The 21,884-nt window shown below is 39.1% G+C and overlaps 1 protein-coding gene across 2 annotated transcripts in view; it reads left to right on the top strand.

Annotated features, from left to right (window-relative positions):
- Positions 1 to 21,884, top strand: part of bard1 (BRCA1 associated RING domain 1) — a 176,862-nt gene that overhangs the window by 124,387 nt on the left and 30,591 nt on the right. For both annotated transcript variants that reach the window (XM_043693340.2, XM_043693343.2), the window contains 2 exons: positions 5,161 to 5,269; positions 6,598 to 6,730. In XM_043693340.2, coding sequence (XP_043549275.2) covers positions 5,161 to 5,269; positions 6,598 to 6,730 — 242 coding nt within the window. The remainder of the gene's footprint in view (positions 1 to 5,160; positions 5,270 to 6,597; positions 6,731 to 21,884) is intronic.

Raw genomic sequence — 21,884 nt, forward strand, 5'->3', positions numbered from 1 at the left:
ATATATTCCAAATACGGACCTGCAAGGTAAACTTGCAGATGGTGGTGTTCCCATCCGTTTGGAAGTGGTTGTGGGTTTGGAATGTGCCGTCGAAGGAACCATAGTGAATTTCTGCTCTGCATTTTGTCGATACGACACACGATTGCTATTGAGCATTGGTGGTGGAGGGAGTGAATATTTGTTGGTATGCAGTCAATTGAACAAGCTATTTTGCCTTGGATGGTGTCAAGCTTTTGAATTGTTTTGGAGCTGCTTTTAAGTAGAGGAGTTTTCCAACACACTTCTGACTTGTGCCTCAGAGATAGGCTTGAGGAGTCAGGAACTGGGTTACTTGCTGCAGGAGGATTCCTAGCCTCTAACATGTTATATTAGCCACCTTATTCATATGGCTAGTCCAATTAAGTTTCTGGTCAATATTAATCCTCAGCATATTGATAATGGGGGATTCAGCAATGGTAATTCCACTGGGTATCAAAGGACAATAATTAGATTCTCACTTGATAGGATGCTCATATTGTCTGGCATGTTTGTGACCCGAATTTTACTTTCCACTTGAATTTAGTATTTTGACAACATTAACACCAATGAAACGATCTGATGGTTTGGGGTATAAAACTGAAACAAAATTGAACAGCTGGGGAAGAACTGCCAAAAGACCAACAGATGTAGGTTGCTAATAAGAACTCTCTGAGAGGTACCTGCCTAGAGAAGGAGTTTGCACAGAGAAAAGCATCAACACTGACCTGGAGAGCAAATCTACAAAGGGAAGATTCGACAGCTGCCAGGTTTTGAAATTTGAATTTTTGGTAAATATTAATCAGGTGTTTTATCGGACTAGTATTATAGAAGAGAATATAAAAAAAGGTTAGAGGAAGGAGTTGTAAATAATTGTTAATTATTTTCTGTTATACTTTAAGAAATAAAGTTATTAATTTTTACTTTATAAATTTGTTTTGTTGTCTCCAGGCAACTCAGCTAATCTAGCTGGTCGACCAAATTTTACATTGTTACCTTATTCAGAACACTTGTGCTGTATCAGATAGCTCTGCAAGATTTTAATTCTCTTAAAGGTACAGTATCCCTTACACCTTTATAACATATGACATGATCTTGAGTAGACTTGCCTACCGTTCTGAGTTGTTTGTGGTATATAGTATACAGACCTGCAAGATGGGAAAAAATGCATTTTTCGGCTGTGATGGAGAGAATCTAAGCGCACTGCTTGGAAATGCAATCATAGCTGGATCTTTTGATAACCATACACAGTTGAAACAAGCACTGCATGGAACAAGACTTAGATTAAAAATAAGTCTCAGAGTGGAACCAGTCCAGAGTGACAAGTATGTTGGTGTGCTGACTCCCTGTGATATCTCCTTTGAGGTTCTTTATGTGCTGAGCTATCTAAACCCAGTTTTCTGGATGGACTTTGGAGATCGGATGGGTCATGTTTAAATCAAGTGTCAATGGGTGAAAGGTTTTTTGCTTTACGATCCCTTCAGCGACTGACAACGTTTAGAAAGATATTTGAACTTCCAGTGACTGTAATTTTTAAGACTTTCACTGTACCAAACTGAAAGGGCTATTGACTAAGCATTGTTTTATTAGGCAACTTGTGCTCTAAATTACAGAAAGGCTCACCCATTTACCATCCCAGACCAAAGCTATTCTCAGCCACCTTCTTGTTTTCATTGTTTTCCCTGACAATAATTTATAATCTCAGAATTGATTTTCATGGTGAGGGACCAATTAGACCAAACAAGGAGAATTTTGCTGTGTTGTTCAAATTCTCATGAACTTGGCCTTTTGAATTTGAGTACAAGCTCTTAGCATAATTTCTTTTGGTGACTAACTTATGCCAGTTGTATATACCTGACTACATGCCCTTAAAAAATATGCCTTTGATATTGCATAGAATTTGGCCATTGGGCCTAACTGGTCCATTGTGGATGTTTACATTCCATGTAACCTCAACCCACTCCTTTTCGTCCAACCCTATTAGCATATCCTTCTAATCCTTCCTCCCTTGTTTTTATCTGGCTTCCTTTTAAAGCGTCCAGGATATTTGCTTCAACTATGTAGCACATTCCAAAAAACAACCACTCTGACTAAACTTTCTCTTGATTTTCTGATTAGATTAATTCATCAAGACCCAATATTTTATGATCCCTAGTCCTGTTATACCCAGGATGGAAGGACCTTCTTCATATCTTTTACTGTTCTCCCAAAATATACTATATTCACAAAATTTGTAAAGGTACATTAACTAACAGCGCAAATTTAACATGATATAAAAGTGCAATAAAGATAGTTTCATTAAGTGCCTTACTGTACTTAACATGACAGGCAATGTACATTTTAATTTCACAGCAATTATTGTATAAGCATAAACTCCAAGAGGTTTTTACATGTTTACAGTCCCTTAGTATGCAGTGGTAGTGGGGCCTTAGAGTGTCACCTTGACCCGTTGACACTTTGCAGGTGCTGACCAAAGCTTTGGTATGTCTGTCAGCACATTATGCTGGATATTATTTTTTGTGTACCACATACTGTTATTTTAGCATGGAAATACCTAATTTTGGGCAGATCGAAGGACCGTCAAGTTATGGTCCTCAAGCAGCAATTAATGTTTACCCCTGTATGCATTCATTGGACAGCCTATGGAGCACTGAACCCAGCGTTATGGAGCTGTTCAACATGAGTATCAACAAAAAACAGTGTTGAGTTATCCCAGACGTACACAAAGGCATATTTACAAAAGGAGGTGGGCAGTGGTCCCTTCCGCACAACAGAATCCTTGAGGAAAACTACAGGGGTACTGAATCTCCAGGTAGGGCAGAACAAAACCGGCATGGGGCCATTTTCAGTAACAGTCTAGCTACATCTTGGAACTGTTTGAAAGTTCAGGTGATGCAACCTTTGTCATATGACTTCTACAGATTGTTCAGGAAACCATCTATGACAAATGACTACTGTTTCAAATGCTTTATAGAAAACTGCTGAACTTTACTAGGAATTTTGTTCATCCTGCTGTCACCTTTGTTTTGTAATTAATCAAATCAAAGTGGCTTAAGTTGATCCATTGACTAGCACTGAAGTCCTATCTCCAAAGGTTTAATTTCATTAGACTTCAAAAAGTTGATCAAGTTACTTGCGCACATTAAATAGTGAATGTGGTTTGGAGGAAAGCAAGGTACTTTGAAAGGTTTCCTCATGATATATGTATTATTAATTATTTTTATTAACAATATTAAAACCTGCATAATAGGAAATACTCATTCAAAATGGCATTGTTTTTTTCTTTGCCAAATTAGTTGTATTTGTATTAGATTTTGATATCCCTGGTGTTTTAACCCAATGTGACATTTGTTTGCTTATGCTGGACATACATTTTTCTGATTAACTTTTGAATGCTTGTGTCAATCTTCATTGGGATCAATGTTTCATAATGTGAATATACCCTGAGCAGACTGAGAAATGTTGAAATAACATTGCGATCTTGGATATGCATTTTAGTAAGTGAGATTTTGGCAGTCAGCCGACTATGTGTGGACAATTAATTATAGTTTCCTCTGAACAGGTGGAATCTGGTCATCACTTGTTTTAAGTAATGAAGTGACATTTGCAATTTACGAATCTAACACCAGCATGTCCAAATCAACAGAGCCCTTGGAAATTGTGACAATGCATGTGCAATTACCCTATCTGTTCATTTTATGAAAATCTGAAATATGAATTTATAATATTTGGACATCTAGATCTTGAAAGAAAACTTTGCGAATAAAAGGCTGCTGTAAAGGAAAATACTGCATTTGTAAATAACACCAGCTGCTTTGGTAGAGTCAGTAAAACTGCAATCATTTGAGAAAGGACTCAGGACTGAGTTTTTGGGTGTATTGGAGCCATTGGATTCAAGCATAGTGTGAGTTGAGAACTTAACTGGAGCAACAGTCTTTCTTTGAAACCCATCTTTTCAAAGTTTGAGATATAAACCCACTGCACTGCCTCACTTCCATAAATGGAGGGTTCCTACAGGAATAGTCTTCATTGCTGCAACCCAAGAGTTCTTGAATGGGAATCTGCAACCTCTGAGTCCAGATATAGTAATCTTTACCTGATCCAGGACGAATCCCTAATGCCAGCAGTTTGTGGGCAAAATGACTTCAACTACTACTTAACATTTGGACAATCGGTGAATAATTCTGTTTTTTTTTCAAAATTTAATTATTGACTTGGCCAGTGTATTTTTAAGATGACACTATGCAGAGATTTTATATTTTTGATTATATATACCTGTTATTTTTCAAGGACGGTAATTGTATATATTTGCATGATTTAAATCTTTTGTAAACATTCTTGTATCTTTGCTTGACTGACTGAATTGTTTCTGGCACTGAGCTATGTACAGGCTGTATATATAATTGCCAAAATCTCCTTGGTTTTAAACTCAGACTTTGTTGTGACCAGTGGGGGAGATAAGACAAGGATAGGGGTCAATGCTGTCCTCCTAATTATGTCATAACTCTTTTAGTACTCTAGATTAAAGCCTTTTGTTCCTGGGTGTTGCCTACCTTAAGCACCATTATTTCCTTTATTTCCTTTTTATATATGTTAAATTCAATATGTTGTTCCTTTTGACTAATTTTAATTATATGCTTTTATAGAGGTTCAAGTTTGTCAGCTATCAATTCTTCTCATGGAAGAATTTCCCGAGTATGCTTTGAAATTTTACGGTGCAAAGGAACAATCAAAAAGGCCACACACACATTTATATAGATACATCAAAGCAATATCACATTCTTTTAAACCATATTTTGCAATGAGAAATTTGGAACATAGCAACAGAAGTGGGACATTTAGTGAGATTGTTGGTGATCTGTCTGTAAAAATCTGTGGAAATCCAAGTGTTAGTTCGATATTCTGCAAAATGCTGAGCTGCCCATTTCTATGTTTTCTGTGCTCGGGTGTCTGAGATGATGTGTATCTTTTTAAATCTTCTTTCAGTATGTTTTTGGAATGAGTTTACTATCTAAATTTTTCAAATGTGGTTCTCCCAAAGCTATGAACATCTGAATCCTGATTGATCATATTTCATAATGTTTTATGGATATGTCTGTCATATGCCAATTTGCTGAAATATTTATCTTTAAATGATCTCCTCAGCAATATTTTTGGGCTGCGGCCTGTTGATTATGCAAATTCAGAAGAAATGATAGCAGCTTTACATCACTCCCCCAAAAATGAGGATCCAGTTGCTGAGCACTGCTTTGCAGTAAGTATTCAATGATAGAATGTAATCCTTTTGGTGTTTATGGATTTTAGTATCCAATAACTACCTATTCATTATTGTTAATTGTCTTTAACGACAAAAACTTAGTTTATTACCGCAATATTCTATAAAATAAATCTTTTAATGGATGCTTAAATGAAAGTCTTAGACAACACTAATATTGGAAGGAGCTAATTTAGTTTCTTCAGTTGACTGATGTGCAGTTCCATGTGGACTTTTATTGCATCATCCAAGGATGAATACGGATTATAGCTGCACATTATTCAAATATATCAGGTGCCACAGATTAACCCAGTCTTTAACTATCCACATGCTTTCAGTAGAGATCACTGGATAATAAATAGGAAAGGATGGCAGCAGCACTACCTCTATTTTCTTTTTAGGTTGTGTGGAATGATTTGTTGAAATGCTCAACATCGTGGTTTATTTATTGCCTGACAACATAAAGGGGCACATTACGGCACGTTGCTGGAGCTTTCAGAGCACATTGGGTGATGGGGGAGGCCTGGAACACTCTGCTTCAAAGCATGGCAGAGAGTTGCATTGTAAAGAATATTTGACATTCTGTGCTACACTCTGATAGCAGGAAAGTAGAATTAGGCATAAAAGCTTTCTGTCTGATGGTACAGACACAATAGGTTGTACACAAATTTTCTGTTTCTGTTTGTGATTTATTTCCCTTGCTTTTTTTTTCCCCTCCTCCCTCGTCCCTGGCCCAGATTTTACAGGCTAGCTAGAATCAGATAACATCATTAAGCAGGGGTTAAACCTGGGCTCAAATCAGCAAAACACTGTTGAATTTGTAGGTTCTGATGCAGGATCACGAGACTCAGAGTTAACTCTGCTTCTCTCACTGCAGATACTGTCAAATCTGAGTTTCTTCAGCAATTCCTATTTGTGTTTCAGTATCTTCAGTTTTCTATTTTTATTACATTGTGGAATTGCCAGCTATTGCAAGTAGCTATGTTTATATCCTATTCATCCAGTTTGTTTAAAGCATGATTAGCAATATTACTGACATGGCAGCCAAAGGAATAGTACTTTTGCAGTCAAGCTCTTAGTCAAGCATTTAGAATCTTAGAAGTACTTGTCACTCATTCACTGTTAAGGTTAAGTTAATTCAAGCATTCTATTATTCTTAAACTAGTATCAGAGGAGGTATAACTTGGTTGCAAGTCCATTGTGCTCAGTTCCAGGGTGTGTTCACGTGTTTAATATTGAAGGGTAGATTCTTAGTGGTCCAGCATCTATCTGTACAGATGTTTACCTTAATCAAGACTAACCCATTTCTATGATCTTGTATTGGATAGGTGACTTCAAACCAGAGAAGAGATGGACCGATTGTGTTACTTGGAAGTGATCTCCTTGGAGCCAAGAAGAAAAAACTTGACAAATTAGTAAAGCTGTTGAAAGCTGGGAACTGCACTGAATTTAATACCTCGGGTATGTTTCATTACATAGGCATGCCAAATGCAAACCCTAGTTGTTTAATTGTATAAGATCATACTTGGTTAGAAATGCTACTATTTTCTATAGTTTTATTTAGGGAGTTTAGAAATTGAAAATAAAATTGGATTGTTATTTGAGTGTTACATCATTAAATTATTTGAGGTCCACAAACATATAATATGGGAAACAAGATGAACATTGGAGCAGCAAAGACTGTAAACTATGCTGCAACATGAACTTTCATGGGGATATTTCATAAGTGAACCATAACTGTATAAAGTGCTGCTAAAGGAGTTAGTTTATACTAATTGCACCTTATGAATAGAAAAGCCATAAACAAATTGCAAATGGAAAAGAAAAATGAACAGAAAAGAATAAACTGGCTTGAAGAGAGGGAACAAAAGAATGATTAGATTCCCTACAGTTGAAACAGGCCATTTGGCCCAACAAATCCACACCGACCCTCTGAAGAGTAACCCACCCCCCTCTGACTAACACACCTAACACTGTGGACAATTTAGCATGGCCAATTCACCCGACCGGCACATCTTTGTATTGTGGGAGGAAACCGGAGCACCTGGAGGAAACCCAAACAGACACTGGGAGAATGTGCAGTTGCCCAAGACTGGAATCGAACCTGGGACCCTGGTGCTGTGAGGCAGCAGTGCTAACTACTGAGCCACCATGCCGCCCTAATGATGGGAGAGATACTTTCAACACCAAGGGATTTAGGACATGGACGATCTCAAACATTTAGTGCAAATAAGCCTTTAACTTTTGATAAATTCATACTGTCTTCACATCACCCAAAACCATGTGCTTGCTTGGTGAGAACAGCAATTAAAAATTCCAAACTGGAGTAAAATTCTGGCTAAATTCCTCTTATTCCACCCATGCAGCTAACAGTACTAGTCTAGGAGCTCTCTCTGATTCCCACGATCCTAAATCACCCCACCTTTTACAAGATATGATCTGCATTCCAACCAAAAAAAGCTCAGGCCATGTGTGACAGAAAGAAGAGGAAGGTGCTTTGCTTGGTTATAAATTAATATGTATTATAAGTCTCCTGGATTTATGGAATTGGTAGTTGATGCTACTTTTCAATGATAATGTTTGCTCAGGATAAATCAGACAGATCAAGATTGTGTGCCTTGGTTTTTATGAGAGGAACCAGGATGAGAAGCATGATTGAACACGGCTGTAGCATGATCAGTTAAGCTGATTGACAAATTGTTCTCAGTCATTCAGAATGGCAAAGGATTCTGCATTAGTGCTGGAGTGATTAATGGAGAAAGTGAACTGTAGTCATTGCTATGTTTGAATATTGAGTTGCCAGAAATAGTGACTGGCAGAAAAGAGGTCAGTTGAAAGATTTTGCATTTATTTTATTAGAAGTGAATCTTTTAAAAAGAGGCAGATATTTTTCACTTATGAAAGATCAAATTCAGATTCAAAATACAATGTATTAGGAAAGAGAGGAGAGTTAAGAATAACATAGGCCCATTAAAGATGAAGATAAGGAATGGCAGATGTTATATGATTACTTTTCATCAGTAGTTGAGGCAAAGCTATCATGCTGGATGTCCCAAGGAAACTAATATTGAATCATGTATTGGATGATATTTACTGAAATTAATGTGAGTTGGATAAGTGAATCCAGATTCCATTCTTGTATCTTGTTTACCTTTATTTCAATGTTGCAGTGTAATATGCATAATATCGTCGAACTCCTCACACGGTACCTGAAGCCTTAATTGAATCAAACGTGCCTATATATTCAAATCTCCTTACTTTCGTTTGCTCCGTGAATGTCTATAAGTTTGTACATGCCTAATATGCTGCATCATCTTTTTTTTTCCTGTTTGTCCTCCCCTCAGCAATTTTTCCCACTCCCACTTTTGGCCTGTACTAAATGCATTTCAAGCTGCTAATTTAATAATTTGCTGAGCAGATCACAGCCTTCAGTTTCTGCTAATTTAATCATGCACATGGTATCATCTGCTCCAACTGTCCTTTCTGCTCAATATCAATTTAACTCTTTACTTGCTGTTTCTCAACATTCTTGCAAATGTTTTCCTTGTTTCTTCTCGCAAAATATTCTCACCCTTCTTCAGCCAAGCCCCCTTTACTGTCCATGTTATTCGTTACCCTTTACACATTCTCTATATCTCCTTAACAATACATTGTTCTATCATTACTTATCCCAATGGAACTGCCTTGTCTAAGGTTATAATTCTTAAAAAGTGTCATTGTTCAGCTGTTCATGATTTCCAAACTCCTTAATTGTGACTTCGGGCTTGTGATACAAGCGTGATATGTTTCAGGGAGGTTTTAATTCTGTAGATGATGAAATTTCAGTGACAATGGGATGTGTAATACCTGATATATAGAATGGCTTGCATTGCATCTCCTTCCAGTAGCATCTTTTATTTACAATTTTATTACATTATTGTGGTGGACAGGAAGTTGGATTTGCATCCAGTGTTTATAATTGCTCTCACAAGCCGGATCAAGACATCATCTGAATGATGTGGTCACTGTCTCACCAACTGTTATTTTTACCTTCAAAAGAGAAAATGCTGGAAAATCTTAGCAGGTCTGGCAGCATCTGTAAGGAGAGAAAAGAGCTGACATTTAGAGTCTAACTGACCCTTTGTGAAAGCTAAAAAAAAAGGAGAAATAGGGAAGTATTTATACGAGGCTGAGAGAAGGTGAGTCATGGCTCCAGAAGCAAAGGTAGCAATAAAGAGGTGATAATGACAGTGCAGAGAGAGATTGTAGGGAGATTAGGGGCTGTGAATGACCAAGGCTGAAACCAGTGCTATGTGACAAAATATGTGGGGGGTGGGGGGGAAATGGGTGAAGCAAAGGCAAAATGGAAAACAGGGGAGAAAGGTAGCAAAGGGGGAAGAGGAGAGGAAAAAGGTGATGGGAGAGTAGGGAGCAAGAGAAAGAGAGACAATCAAAAAATAAGAAGTACAGAACAGTGAAAAAAAATTTTAAAAAATAAATGAAATAAAATTACGGAGCAGAATGGAAACAGAGGGGTTGAGATGGGATAATCATCTGAAGTTGTTGAATTCAATGTTGCGACCGGCAGACTGTAACGTCCCATGGCTTGCCACTTCAACACAATCCTGCTCCCATGCCCTCATGTCTGTCCTTGGCCTGCTGCAATGTTCCAGTGCAGCTCAATGCAAACTGGAGGAACAGCATCTCGTCTTCCAACTAGGCACGTTACAGCCTGCCGGCCTCAGCATTTAATTCAACAACTTCAGATGATTATCCCATCTCGACCCCTCTGTTTTCATTCTGCTCCGTTGTTTTATTTCATTTATTTTATTTATCTTTTTAATTTTTTTTTTCACTTTTATTTCTTGATTGTCTCTCTTTCTCTCGCTTCCCACTCTCTCATCACCTTTATCCTCTCCTCTTCCCCCTTTGCTATCCTTGTCCCCTGATTAGATTAGATTAGATTACTTACAGTGTGGAAACAGGCCCTTCGGCCCAACAAGTCCACACCACCCCGCCGAAGCGCAACCCACCCATACCCCTACCTTTACCCCTTACCTAACACTACGGGCAATTTAGCATGGCCAATTCACCTGACCTGCACATCTTTGGACTGTGGGAGGAAACCGGAGCACCCGGAGGAAACCCACGCAGACACGGGGAGAACGTGCAAACTCCACACAGTCAGTCGCCTGAGGCAGGAATTGAACCCGGGTCTCTGGCGCTGTGAGGCAGCAGTGCCGCCCTGTTTTCCTGTCACATAGCACTGGCTTCAGATTTGGTCATTCACCGCTCCTAATCTCCCTATAATCTCTCTATGCACTGTCATTATCACCTCTTTATTGCTACCTTTGCTTCTGGAGCCATGACTCACCTTCTCTCAGCCTCGTATAAATACCTCCCTATTTCTCCCTTTTTTTAGCTTTCACAAAGGGTCAGTTAGACTCTAAATGTCAGCTCTTTTCTCTCCTTACAGATGCTGCCAGACCTGCTGAGATTCCGGCATCCGCAGTAATTTGCTTTTATCCAGTGTTATTTTTACATAATGTTCCCCTTGATCTTCACAAAGGTATTACTAATATTAACAACACTTCTAATATTATATCGAAATCAAGCAAAAAAAAAGCGTAAGGTAAGAGTTGGAAATTGTGCTTCAGTCTAGGAAGGGTTTAGAGGGATATGGGCTGGCAAATGGGACTCTTATTAGTTTAGGATATCTGGTCGGCATGGATGAGTTGGACCAAATGGTCTGTTTCCGTGCTGTGCATCTCTATGACTCTATACGAAGGGAAAGCTAAAAAGAGATAAAGTAACTAAGCAAAATGATAAAAATGAATGTAAAACATTACAGATGGATAACAGGCCTGTAAAATTCATCTAAACATGTGGCTCACTGTCGTGGCCAGACTATCATTTTAAAAAATGAGCTAATTCATATTTCACCCTAGTATATGAGGACCAAATATTCAATTTGCTTTAATTTACTTTTCGAAGCCCATTTTTAGGACTTGTTTTGGCTACCATGATGCCATATATAGTTTTCTTCTCTTTTCATGTTTATAGAGGTTTACAGGGTAATGAGAGGTGTAGATAGCCAGAGACTTTTCCCAGGGCAGAAATGGCTATCACGAGGGGTTATAATTTTAAAGTGATCGGAAGAACGTATGGGTAATGTCAGAAGTAGGGTTTTTTACATGGAGAGTGGTGGGTGCATGGAATGCATTGCCAGTGGTGCTAGTACAGTCAGAGACATTAGGGATATTTAAGCGACTGCTGGACAAGCACATGGATGGCAGTAAGTTGAAGAATATGTAGGTTAGGTTGATCTTAGGTTAAGATAAATGCTCAGCACAACGTGTTGGGATAAACGGTCTGTACTGTGCTGTACTTTTCTATGAATTGCCAATTTCTGAATGGGTTTATTTTAATTCATATATAATTTCATTTGGACCTTCACAGTTACACTCCCATTACAGCCACCCCTGCATCCCCCTCCCCATCTCAATGTATGTCCAGTATTATTTGATCAACTATTGAATAGATGATTTATCAGGCAGGGTGGTTGTCTTTGGAGATATTCTGTGAACATCGCTCATGTTTTCTGTTGCTGTAGCTATGTGAACTCAAATGACTGATGTAAATTATGAAGGATGGTGATAGTTTCCTGAAGAAGGGCTTATGCCCGAAACGTCAATTCTCCTGCTCCATGGATGCTGCCTGACCTGCTGCACTTTTCCGGCAACACATTTTTCAGCTCTGATCTCCAGCATTGCAGTCCTCACTTTCTGGATAAAGTGAAGTCTGCAGATGCTGGAGATCAGAGCTGAAAATGTGTTGCTGGAACAGCGCAGCAGGTCAGGCAGCATCTAGGGGACAGGAGAATTGACATTTCGGGCATAAGCCCTTCTTCAAGAAACTGTCACCATCCTTCATAATTTACATCAGTCATTTGAGTTCACATAGCTACAGCAACAGAAAACATGAGCGATGTTAACAGAATATCTACAAAGACAACCACCCTGCCCGAAACGTCGATTCTCCTGTCCCCTGGATGCTGCCTGACCTGCTGCGCTGTTCCAGCAACACATTTTCAGTCCTCACTTTCTCCCTGGTGATAGTAATTGACAATCCTATTGGATAGAAATTCTACATCAGCCTCCCTCTGACTGGTATAGCTCTAAAAGCCATTACACTGCCTGGCAGGGTCTTGGCCCAGTCTGCAATGGTCTTGACCCAATCATCCATTCCTGTGTTTTGATTGATCTTAAATCCAACTCCCACTCCCTACAATAGAAACAAAACTTGCTCCAAGAGGAGGTCATGGTCTTCCATGGACTCTATAGTAATAGATCAGTTTGTATTGAGTTGCATTGTGTTGTAAGCTGGACCTCATCTGCCATGTACTGCTGGAACAGTGAGAACAGGGAAGACAGGAAGAGGAACGTGACTATCATTTTGCATCAGATGCTCATTAGCAAAGCTAAAGGGGAAGATCAAAACTGAGGTTAAAAACAAAATATTGATGACAGGCATCCTGAAGTGGATTCAAATTATGCCACAAAAAAAATTCCTGATATGTTAACTTGGAGTTATTGAAAGTCCACAACCAGTGACTCATTGGTGTGCTATGTGCAGTTCTTTGCCTCAGTAATGCTGTCATTTTGAATAACTAAATCTAATTGCTCCTGAAGTAGATTCATGCCCAACATGTTGATGCCCATTACTACCACGAACTCTCATATAATGCAAGAATGTTGACAATCAGATTACAAGAATAATGCATGATCAAAAATAATGTATGTTTTCATGTTAGTCCCTTCAGACCTGATCCTGAATAAACAAGTGACAAATAAAAATCATTGGCTCTCTGAAGAATTGAAAGATTAAGAGGATTACCTACAAGGTTGAGTACAATTTGTGACCTGTCTCTTCTAATTGAAACAGTTAATAGGAACTGCAAAAGGACTGATTGTTTTCTATTCATGTAGTGACATGACCAGGTTTTTATGTCATCATTGATGTTTGGAACAAGGAAGGAAATTCCATGTTGTCACTGCACATTGATTTTGAAGGTAGAAGTATACAGCTTCAACTCTCTTACTTTTGTTAGCTCTCTTTGATTTCGATGAAGAATTTGTCAGACATGAAATTCCTTGATGTCTGTAGTTACTAACACATTTAGCAAATGTCATATACGGAACATGTTTGTCTAAAAGAACGAGCTTTTCAGATTAAAGTTTAGTCAAAATGTAGAGGCTTAACATCTTTGTGACGAATATTTTGAAGCGGTAAAAATCCAGCCAATTCCATTGACTCGCTGTGGCAAAGTTGCCTGACAATGACAATAGCAAATGATAGCCCTGTTGACTGTCATGACTTTACTAACATCTGGGATTGTGCCAAAATTGAGAGCTGTCCTATAAACAAGTCAGCAACAATTGGACATTGCCTATAAAAAATGATTCAGAGTGTATGATTTTGTCCCAGACACCACAGTAATCATCCCAAAGGTTTGGATTAGACATCCAAAAAGTCTACACTACACAATCAACAGAGTCAGTCCTTGATCGCTGGTTAGTGGACTTTGGAAACTCCAGCACCGAGTAGTAAGGTGGCAGCATTGTAGGATGCTGCAGCCAGAGCTCTTCTGCTCTGTCCGATCTTTTTCTTCTTGTTTTCTCCCTCTGTCCTCCCTTCTCTAGGCTGCGGACAACTGGCCTCTGAAACAGATCTGTGGGGCTGCCTGCGACCAGCTGCCAAGTGTAGGACGTGGTGGCAGTGGCCAGTGGTCAGACAACATGGAGGCCCTTGCGCTGGTTCTCTATGGAGAGCCTTTGGAGAGAGACTGTGATGTTTGTCTCTTTAATTTTGCTTCTTGTTTTTCTGACTTATGGTTATACTATGTATAGCTGTAATGTAACTTTTTTTCTTCTTCTCTCTAGTCTGTAACTGAGAATTGTACCTAAGATCGCACTGTAAGTGGCAACTTATAAACTTTTCACTGTACTCACGTTAGTATGTGACAATAAAGCTATTTCATTTCAATTCAAGTGACCAATGTATTATACTGCCATCAACCAAATCCAGCAAGTTTCTCATAAACTAATTCAATGAGTCAAAAAGTTTGCTTTTGGAGAAGTACAGCCAGTCAGGCAGCATCCAAGGAGCAGGAGAGTCAACATTTCGAGCATTAACTCTTTATCAGGAATGTCACATTCCTGATGAAGGGCTTATGCTCGAAACATCAACACTCCTCCTCAGATGCTGCCTGACCAGCTATGCTTTTCCAACAGCACACTTTTTGACTCTGATCTCCAGCATCTGCAGTCGTCGTTTTCTCCGAAATCAATGAGAGCCCAACTCTTGAGCAAAGTTTCGTGAAGAGCAACCACGTGCGCAGAGTTGATGGAACTCTACCCGAGGCCTTGAAGCGTGATGGTCCAGCAATACATGCCAAGCTTCTTGAATATTTTTCATGGCTTGCTGGGAATAGGATGAGGTTTCACAGAATGCTTGTGATGCATTTATCATCACCTTGTGCAAAATCTAAGGAGAAAGGTTGGACTGCTGTAACTACTGTGGACTCACCTTCCTTTCTATTGCTGAGAAGATCCTGGCTTGACAGTTCTGAACAGGCATCTTTGAGAGAAAGTGAGGGCTGCAGATGCTGGAGGTCAGAGCTGAAAATGTGTTGCTGGAAAAGCGCAGCAGGTCAGGCAGCATCCAAGGAACAGGAGAATCGACGTTTCGGGCATAAGCCCTTCTTCTGCCTGCTATTGAGAGAGAAAACCTCACAGAAATCCAGTCCAATTTCAGAGCAAACAAAGGCACCACAGACATGGTGTTTGTACACAATCAAATTCAAGCACAGTGTTGTGAACCAAACAAAGGCCTGTACATTCCATTTACTGATCTTACAAAGATATACCAGATTGTGAGCAGTGATGGACTTTGGAAAATCCTTGAAAAACTTGGGTTACCACTCAGGTTCCTTGTCAGGCGAAGCAATTTCATGAAAATTAGAACAGGCAAGCGTAACAGTGGCCTCACAAGTCCCTTCTGAATCTCCACTGGTATGTCACAAAGATGTGTGCCTGCCCTGACCTGCCTCATCATTATGTTCAGCATAATGCTGCTGCAAGCAATGGCAGACTTTAAGGAGGAAGGTTATGTACAATTCTATTCTGGTGTAGTCTTTTACATCATGGGTTTCTTCAAAATCTTAAAAAAACAAATGAAAATTATTTATGAAGCTATGAAATTATTTTTACTAATAACTGCACTCTCCTGCCCAAAGCTGGTCAGACCTGCAAAGCATAACTGCATATTTTTTTGAGGTGGCATAATTCTTCAGACTGAAAGTTAGTTAAAATAAAACTGAAGTCTTGCATCGACCTGAACCCCAAGAAAAGGTATAGACCACAAGCATTGTAATTGAGGCAATTGAGCTGGAGTCATCAAAGCAGTTTACCTATTGAAGGAGTATCATCTTGTTTGATGTCACTGAAATGAAAGTGAACAGTAGGCTTTCAAAAGCAATCAACATGTTTGGCAGACTTCATCAACAATTGTGTAGTGATTAACTCCTCAGTACAACCTAATCTCAAATATCTACAATGTTATAGTGCTCAGCACATTTCTGTGTGGCACTGAATTATGGGTCCTGTGCCAATCACATGCACTCTTTCTAGAGTGCTTCTTCCAGTGCTGACTCTGCAGTATCTTCAAGGTATGTTGGTAGGACCCTATTGCAAAATTCAAGTCCTGGAAACAACCAGTGTCAACATTGAGATCATTCCCTTGCAAAGGGTTGGGTGAGTCATTTTGCCAAGATTGATGATAGGTGCCTGCCCGTTGATGGTAAACATTGAAGGATACAAGAAACTTAGAAATGTCAGTAAGTTAAAAATGGTGAATGGTCACTCTACTAATTAATGATGGATTCGTACAATAGAGAGGGATGTCTAAAGTCAAAGGTATCAGGACGTAGCAGCAAGTCAGGTAGAGATGAGAAATTAGGCAAAAGTGAGGACTGCAGATGCTGGAGATCAGAGTCTAGATTAGAGTGGTGCTGGAAAAGCACAGCAGGTCAAGCAGCATCCGGGCATCCTGCTCTGCCCCTGCCTGACCTGCTGTGCTTTTCCAGCACCACTCTAATCTAGAGATGAGAAATTATTGAGTCATGAAGCCACTTGTAGGAGTACTTTATAGGCTCCATGACATTAACTATGTGGTAAGTCAGAGTATAAAAGAAAATAAGAGCTTATCAGAAAGGTACGGTAATAATTTTGAAAGATGTTAAGCTACATGTAGACTGGAAAAACTAGGAAGGCAACTACAGACTGGATGAGTTCATAGAATGTTTACATGATAGTTTCCTCGAGCAGGACTTTCAGTAGGTAATGTTATGGACCAGACAAATCCTCCTCAAAATGTGTCAAAGAGAAAGCCTGGACTCTAACTTTTATCTTATTTAAATACAAGTGTAAGGTGTCTTCCACATATGATTCGATTGGTCAAACTACTAGGCTTTAAGCAAAATACTTTATTCTTACACCACAATTAAAATCCAAAAAATAAGGAAGTATTGATGTAACTTTAACTCTAATGAAGTACTTAACAAGAGAATATATTATTAAACTACTACTCATCAACTGTTCCAATTTAGGAACATTCCATAAACATACCCTTAGGTAAAGGCAACTTGAGCAGAACAGATTTTCCAGTCCAGGAGAAAGGGACACTGAAAACAAATCTAACAACAAAGAAAAATCTCAAACTTTTAGCTGCAGCACAGAGAGATGTATGTAGCAGCTTCAATAGCCAGTTCTAAAAAGCTCCCAACTTTAACAGAAAGCAAAACTGAACCCTGGGTATGTGTGAGCCTAACTCCATGCACTCATCCTTCTTTTGTCTAATTTTTTTTAAAGGCAGCCTGGGAGCTCAAAGTTGTTCATCCACTGCTTCTGAAGCAGACATTCCGTAACCACTGGCAACAAATCTCTGCAAACGAAACAGCACGGAATAAATCCCTCTTATAAGCACAGCACCATTACACTAACCAGAGAGCAAGCTATACTAAACCTTGGATTGTACAACGAGATGGGGTTAGTTAATGACTGCATTAAAGAAGGCATCCCTAGGTAGCAGCAATCATAATATATTGAATTTTACATACAGCTTTAGGGAGGTTCCCAAGACTAATTTATTAAACTTAAATGAAGGCATGAGAGCAGAGTCAGCTAAAGTGAATTAGCCAATTAGACTCAGGGATAGGTCATTTGAGATGCATTGGCAGAAATATTTAAGGAGATATTTCAGAATAGGTAAACTCCAAAGAAAAACAAAAATTCCAAATGGAGAACTCACCAGCTGTGGTAAACAAAAAATATTAAAGTGGTATTAAACTTAAAGAAAAAGCATACAGTTACACAAAGATAGGTGGCAGGCCAGAATATTGAACAAATTATTAACAGCAAACAATAACTAATTAAGAAGGAGGGACAAAAGGTAGTGTGAGAGAAAGATGGCTAGAAATATAAAAACAGGTAGGTTTCTGTAGGTTTTTTATAAAGAAAAATGTTATCCAAGCGAGCACTGATTCTACAGAAAGTGAGCTGTGGAACTAATAATGGACAATAAAGTGATGGCAGATTAATTAAAGAGATAATTTTGCATGAGTCTTTACTGTAGAGACGAAAGTGAGGACTGCAGATGCTGGAGATTAGAGTCGAGAGTCTGATGCTGGAAAACCACAGCAGGTCAGGCAGCATCTGAGGAGCAGGAGAATCAACGTTTCGGGCAGAAGCCCTTCATCAGGAATTTCCAAACATGTCAATTCTCCTGCTCCTCAGTTGCTGCCTAACCTGCTGTGCTTTTCCAGCACCACACACTCCACTCTTCACTGTAGAGAATTTGAGTAACAGAAATAGCTGTAAAACAGGAAATGGAGGGAAGGGAAAGCAAGGTAGGGTGGGTGAGAAGGAAAAGAATACAATCACCAGAGAGGTGATACTGAGCAAATTATTGGGGCTGCAGACTGACAAATCTCTAGATCCTGATGGACTTTGTCCTACAGTCTTAAATGAAGTGATTAATGAGATCGTTGATGCAATGATTTGAACTTTACAAAGTTCCTTCAATTTGGTGAATGTTCTATGAGATTGTAAAATTATAAATGTACTCCTTTATTCAAAAGTGGAGGGAGTCAGAAAGCTGGAAAGTGCAAACTAATTAATTTTTAATGCCTATCAAAGGGCAAATGTTAAAATCCATCATTAAAGACCTTATAGCTGGGCACTGAAATAAATTCAAGATAATTAAGCAGAATCAGCATAGTTTTGTGAAAGGGAAATCATGTTGACCTAATTTATTGAAGTTTATTGAATAAACAGCTTGTGCTATGTATAACCTGGAACTGATGGATGTATTATACTTTAATTTCAAGCTGGCATTTGATAAGGTCCCACAGAAGGGATTAATGCAGAAGTTAAAAGTTCTTGATGAGTTGGCATGGATAGAAGATTGACTAGTTAATAGGAAACAGTAGGCATAAATATTTTGTTAACTGTTTGGCATGGTGTGTAATGTGCTATAGGATTCAATGCTGGGTCGTTTTTACAATTTATAAATTACACATGGATGAAGAAACCAAAGATATGATTGTTAAGTTTGATAACACAAATATCAGTAGGAAAGAAAGTTGAGATGAGGACATAGGGAGGCTACAAAGAGAAATAGGTAGGTTAAGTGGGTGGGTAAAAAAATCTCCATCCACTAAACCGATTGTAGCGTGTACAATCTACAAGATGCCATGCAGCAACTTACCGAGGCTACTTCAACACACTTTCCAAATCTGTAACCTCAATCATCTATGGTAATAAGGGCTGCAGATTCAGAAGTGCACCAGGACCTGCAGTTGCCCTCCAAGTCACGCACCATTCTGGCTTGGAATTATATCACCATTCCTTCGCTGCTACTGTGTTAAAATCCTGAAATTTTCATCGTGAGAGTATTGTATGTTCATACACCACAAGGACTGCAGTTTTTCTCAGTGGTGTTTAGGGGTGGGCAATGATTGCAGGCCTTACCCAGTGATGTCCATATCCTGAAATATTGCACTCTTTCACAATCTTTGTGCAGAATGTTTATGTAATTGGCAAATTAATTTCAGTCTAGCTAGATTTGGCAGGAAAATTAAGGAATACCAGATATTCCTTGGAAAATGAGAATATAAATGTGAGGTCAATAGAGTCGTACATCAGGTAAACAGACCCTTCGTTCAAAATTGTCCATGCTAATCAAGATTCCCAAACTAAAATAGGCCCACTTGCCTCCATTTGGCCCATATCCCTGTAAACATTTCCTATTCATGTACATATTCAAATACCTTTTAAACATTGTAACTGAACCTATATCTACCACATCCTCTGGCAGTTCACTGCACCCGCTGTTTACCTTCTGTGTGAAAAAGTTGCCCTCAGTTCTCTTTTAAATCTTTCTCTTTTCACCTTAAATAATATGCCCCTTGTTTTGAACTTCCATGCCCTCGGGAAAAGACCTTTGCTAAACAGATCTTAAGATGCAGTTGCACAAATTGCAAAGTAGAGAGGTAAGTTAAGATGATCATTCTTTTTAAAAAAGCAAACACTGAAACAGTTTAATATTCAAAAGGAGAAATTATATCTTAAACTTGGATAGAATTTTGATTAGACCACACTTGGAAAACTGTGCTCACTTCTGAGGAGCCTAGTGGTATTATCACTGGACTGTTAATCTGGGCAGATAATGGAAGTTGAATTCAATAAAAATCTGGAATTAAGAGTCTAATGATGACCGTGAAACCATTGTCGATTGTCAGAAAAACCCATCTGGTTCACTAATGTCATTAGATTACGTACAGTGTGGAAACAGGCCTTCGGCCCAACAAGTCCACACCGCCCCACCGAAGCACAACCCACCCATACCCCTACATTTACCCCTTATCTAACACTATGGGCAATTTAGCATGGCCAATTCACCTGACCTGCACATCTTTGGACTGTGGGAGGAAACCGGAGCACCCGGAGGAAACCCACGCAGACACGGGGAGAACGTGCAAACTCCACACAGTCAGTCGCCTGAGGCAGGAATTGAACCCGGGTCTCTGGCGCTGTGAGGCAACAATGCTAACCACTGTGCCACCGTGCCGCCCCGTGTCCTTTAGGGAAGGAAACTTTCGTTCTTACCTGCTATGGCCTCCATGTAACTCGAGACCCATAGCAATGTGATTGACATTTAACTGCACTCTGGGTAGTTAGGAGTTCACAGTAAATGCTGGCCCAGCCAGCGATGCCCACATCCCTACCAGAATTAGATTACTTACAGTGTGGAAACAGGCCCTACGGCCCAACAAGTCCACACCGACCCGCCGAAGCGTAACCCACCCAGACCCATTCCCCTACATTTACTCCTTCACCTAACACTAGGGGCAGTTTAGCATAGCCAATTCACCTAACATGCACATTTTTGGACTGTGGGAAGAAACCGGAGCACCCGGAGAAAACCCACGCGTGAATGAATACATTTTTTTTAAATGCGCACCACAAGAATAAATATGCTGTGCATTGTGAAAGTGCGAAAGTGAGTTTGTGGGCTGAACTGAGATTATCTTTAAAGATTGAGCAGGCTGAAGCACTTTCTTTTATAAAGGAGAAGGCAGCAGGCAGAACTGTAGAGACCTTCATGACTATACTAAATGTATAGAGTTATGTGAGGTAGAGTTGTGGGCGCTGATATGGAACATCAAAACCAACATGGAGCAGTTGTGTTGGATAGTCTGTTTCTTCATTTTATATGCTCTGTGATATAGGAATTATTTATTGAGCAAAACTTAATTGAAGGAACCTGTTATTCCCATGATTCATCTTTAAAGTTAATGGTAAGTTATTTGTTAAGACTTGATGGAATCTGTCAAGAAATTTCCTTTCAGATTAATATTTTATGTTTGTTCAAGGTGAATGTGATAAAATGTGTATTATGCTGCACATTTGCTGCTAAGTTCTACTATAATAAAGTTAAGAAAGTGTGAATGAATCATGATATTAAATCACTATGCCGTTAAGCATGAAACATTTTTTTCAAGTATTGGGTGAGCAGATCCATTCCAAGTTTGCTTCCACTTCTGAAAGGACAGAATTGTCAGTCCTTTCCACCATGTCTCATTCAAACAAAATCTCCAAAACTTGATTATTGATATTCTTTGGATTAGTCACATGTTAGATTCAAAGTGCTCATAAAATACCCAACCGGCATTAAGGTAAATTATTTAATGGACGTTTTTTCCTCTTTCTTGGTAGACTGTATTTGCCATTGGTCATGGTCTGAAATTGTAAAACAAATCACCAAGATTTCAATGAATGGCATGTCACCCTTTAGCACTTGATCAATTTGTAAAACCATAATCTTGTATGTCAGACCAGATACTATTAGCATTCTTAGCACAGTTTCTTTAACTGGCTAATGTCCCCAAATGTCACGCTACTTTAGTGTTGTTCATTTAATTGCTGGTCAAAATATTGAGTCCGAATAAAGTTTAACAGTATATTTCCCCCACCCCCACCCCCACCCCAGCCCCCACTCAAGGGGCTATGGATGA

This window comes from Chiloscyllium plagiosum, unplaced genomic scaffold, assembly GCF_037043375.1.
Source record: "Chiloscyllium plagiosum isolate Xiang-an unplaced genomic scaffold, Cpla_swu_hap1 HiC_scaffold_7, whole genome shotgun sequence".
Taxonomy (NCBI): domain Eukaryota; kingdom Metazoa; phylum Chordata; class Chondrichthyes; order Orectolobiformes; family Hemiscylliidae; genus Chiloscyllium; species Chiloscyllium plagiosum.